Below are 3,492 nucleotides of genomic sequence, written 5' to 3' on the forward strand. Positions count from 1 at the left end.
TTTTTAGTAGAGACGGGGTTTCACCGTATTAGCCAGGATGGTCTCGATCTCCTGACCTCGTGATCCGCCCGCCTCGGCCTCCCAAAGTGCTGGGATTACAGGCTTGAGCCACCGCGCCCGGCCCTTGCACTCTCTTGATCTGGGTACATGTGACTTTATTCCAGCCTCTTCTCTGTAAGTCTTCTAGTCCTTTCAAATGCCCTGCTGGAGAGAACCCAAGACCACTCCATCAGCCTTCTCCTCCATGTGGTCTACATCTGTTTCCCAGAAAATAATCATGCACCATTGTTCCTGCAGTCACGAGGAGTTTTGGCCAACTTAAAATAGCACCATTTTCTTGCATTTGTCCCCAGAGCACCCATGTGCTTGTCCTCAATTTCCTAGGAAGGAGTCAGATCCTGGCCCACTGCCTTCATCTGCAAGGAGAAACCAAGCTCTTCACTATGGCTGCTGTGAAAGGCTTTGTTAAGCTTGAGATTGGAAGTTGTCTTCTATCACCATTTCCCCTAATGGGCATGGAGATCCTAACACCACCAAAATTCTCTCCAAATAAATGTCTACTCATTTATATAGTTCTACAATGAGTATCAGAGAGTAAGATCTTAAAATATGTTTCTTTGGAAAGTCTACATATGTAGTTTGAGAAGGTTATATCAATTGAGCTTGGCATTTAGTTGACACATTAAGGTTAACCTCTTTTTACATTGTCAAAAGCAATAAGCACCATTAGTGACAAGCAAAAAAGATGGAAAATTCCTTTCTCTCTGAGTGCCTGTTGTATATAAATGACTCTGTATTGGCTTGTTCACAAGGATCGCCTGATTGAATCACTGCAACAACTGTGTGGGGTGGGATTATTATTATTCCCAATTTAGACAGGAGGAAACTAAGTTTCAAAGAGTACATTTTTCAAGCATTACAGATAGTGGAAATAGAAATATCTAACTAGAAACTTATTCCTCTTCCTGCTATGCCATCACAGGTAAGACATACATATCCCAATGCCAATGTTAGCCCAGGATGGCCCACCCTGTTTCTCAAATAGGCACTTTCCTTTTGTTAAACTTGGATATAAAAATGGTTTGAGGTCATTTCTACTTCTAATGATTTTGAACACAGCACAAAATTTTAATATTTGGTTGGATCTTAAAGTATATGTTTAAATTTTTTTTTTCCAGACAATAGATTTTGAAGGTTTCAAACTATTCATGAAGACATTCCTGGAAGCCGAGCTTCCTGATGATTTCACTGCACACCTTTTCATGTCATTTAGCAACAAGTTTCCTCATTCTAGTCCAATGGTAAAAAGTAAACCTGCTCTCCTATCAGGCGGTAAGTTTACTTACTTTAAACGTTTATATAATACAAATTTCAAAGGCTAAATAAATATCTAGTTATCGTAAAAAAAAGAATGATGATTTGCATAAAAATTGTTTTGTTGCAGGATTTAGACTTTCACAATAAGATTGTGTGAGTTATTTAAAATGCTTCCAGTATAATTATAGCTAATTAGAGAAAATATAATTTTTCCTTATCTATCACTTGCTTTAGAATTCTATGTTTAGGTAATAATTTGAAGAGATATTTCCATCAAATTTGGAAAACTACTCTTTTAAATAGCTAGATAAGTATAGATTGCTGAGTATTTGAAAATGTGGTCATAAAGCAATTATATCTAAAAAACTTACAATATTTAATATCTATTGTGCTAATTGCCAATATACTTTCACATATTTAGATTTGTAAGCGCAGAACAGAGATTTGATTTTTCTTTTAGGTACCTTAAATTTGTGTCACCATAGAGATGGTGGTTCTCTCATTATGGGTAGATTTTTAGAGACGCATAATTACATTAATACCTGTTGTATAAATCTCCCTCCAGTCAGGAAAACAGAAATTTAACTGTATTACCCAATGTAAAACAGTATAATTGGTTAAACTGTTTTGAGGGTTGAAAAAGCAAAAAGAAAACACAGGTGATGTAGATAGACTCACAGGAAACATGTGCTGCCCTTAGATGGCGATAATCACAACCCAGAAGCCCTGAGGAAGGATTCCTTGGAGCTGGGATGCAATTCTGAGGTGAGGGGTTGCCTAGCGGACCCAGCTTTTGTGCTTCTGTGGCAATAATAATTCCCGGCTGCCTCTGGAATTCAAGCTCAGGAATTCAAGACGGGTCTGTAGCCCAGGAACTCAGACCTGTGAGGAGGGTGCATCACCGTGGCCTGTCCCAGATTGCCTAGCGGGGAGCTCATTGTGCCTTTGATGGTGTGAACATGAGCTAGAGACTAGAGCCTACACTGGACAACCCACTACGGGGCTGAACGGCTGCAGAGATTCAACAGGAGCAGCAGGTTCTCTCTCAGGGTCCACCCCTTCTCCCCCAACTCCCCACCCCACCGCCCCAACCCCTGTGCCTTCTCATCTCTCTCTAGTGTCCTCTATGGACAGAACAGGAATCCACTGGCAATGAAGAAATATCTGCAGCAGTGTTTCTCACTCTGATCACAGGAATCTTTGAACTCTTAAAAACTGAGGACCTGAAGGAACTTATGTTTATGTGAGTGATATCTATTGAGATTTACCATATTAATGATAAGACATTCCAAAAATAACAAGAATCAACCCACTACCTGTTAACAAAAAATAACCCATTCTTATGAAAATAACTATTTTCAAAACAAACAAAATAGTGAGAAGGGTAGCATTGTTTTGCATCATTGCAAATCTCTTTGATGCCTGGCTTCATGGAGGACAGCTGGGTAAATTATATCTGGTAGTATGTTTCTGTTACTGGATCATATGTCATATAGCCTCTTGAAAACTTCACTGTACACTCAAAAGAGAATGAGAATAAGAAAAGCAAATAATATCTCAATTCCATTATGAAAATAACTTTGACCTTAAAAATCCCCTGCAAGGAACTCAAGGATCAAGGAGAGCCACAGGTCTAGAGATTCTCAACTCTAGAATCACAAAGTAGCATATAGAATTGTTGGTATAGAGGCCAGACGCAGTGGATCACGCCTGTAATCCCAGCACTTTTGGAGGCTGAGGTGGGCAGATCACAAGGTCAGGAATTTGAGACCAGCCTGACCAACATGGTGAAACCTCGTCTCTACTAAAAATACAAAAAAAATTAGCCGGGCATGTGGCAGGTGCCTGTAGTCTCAGCTACTCGGGAGGCTGAGACAGGAGAATCACTTGAACCCAAGAGGCAGAGTTGCAGTGAGATGAGATCACATCACTGCACTCCAGCCTGTGTGACAGAGCGAAACTCCATTTCACACACCACACACACACACACACACACGTGTTGGTAAAGAGATAAGTTCAATAACGGACATTCTGAAAAATAAAAATGCAAGAACATGTAATTAAGAAATAGATGGTTGAATCATAAATGAAACTTAGACAATATGATGAAGAGTCCATAATATTAAGCCTTACATTGTACTGCTTCCCTCCCTCCATCCCTCCCTCCCTCCCTCC

At 39.9% G+C, this 3,492-nt stretch overlaps 1 protein-coding gene across 3 annotated transcripts in view; it reads left to right on the plus strand.

Annotated features, from left to right (window-relative positions):
* The window catches only part of DGKB (diacylglycerol kinase beta), a 780,654-nt gene that overhangs the window by 187,395 nt on the left and 589,767 nt on the right, over window positions 1-3,492 (plus strand). For all 3 annotated transcript variants that reach the window (XM_017889062.1, XM_017889064.1, XM_017889063.1), the window contains exon 4: window positions 1,179-1,332. In XM_017889062.1, coding sequence (XP_017744551.1) covers window positions 1,179-1,332 — 154 coding nt within the window. The remainder of the gene's footprint in view (window positions 1-1,178; window positions 1,333-3,492) is intronic.

This window comes from Rhinopithecus bieti, unplaced genomic scaffold (genome assembly GCF_001698545.2).
Source record: "Rhinopithecus bieti isolate Rb0 unplaced genomic scaffold, ASM169854v2 scaffold_16834, whole genome shotgun sequence".
NCBI classification, from domain to species: Eukaryota; Metazoa; Chordata; class Mammalia; order Primates; family Cercopithecidae; genus Rhinopithecus; species Rhinopithecus bieti.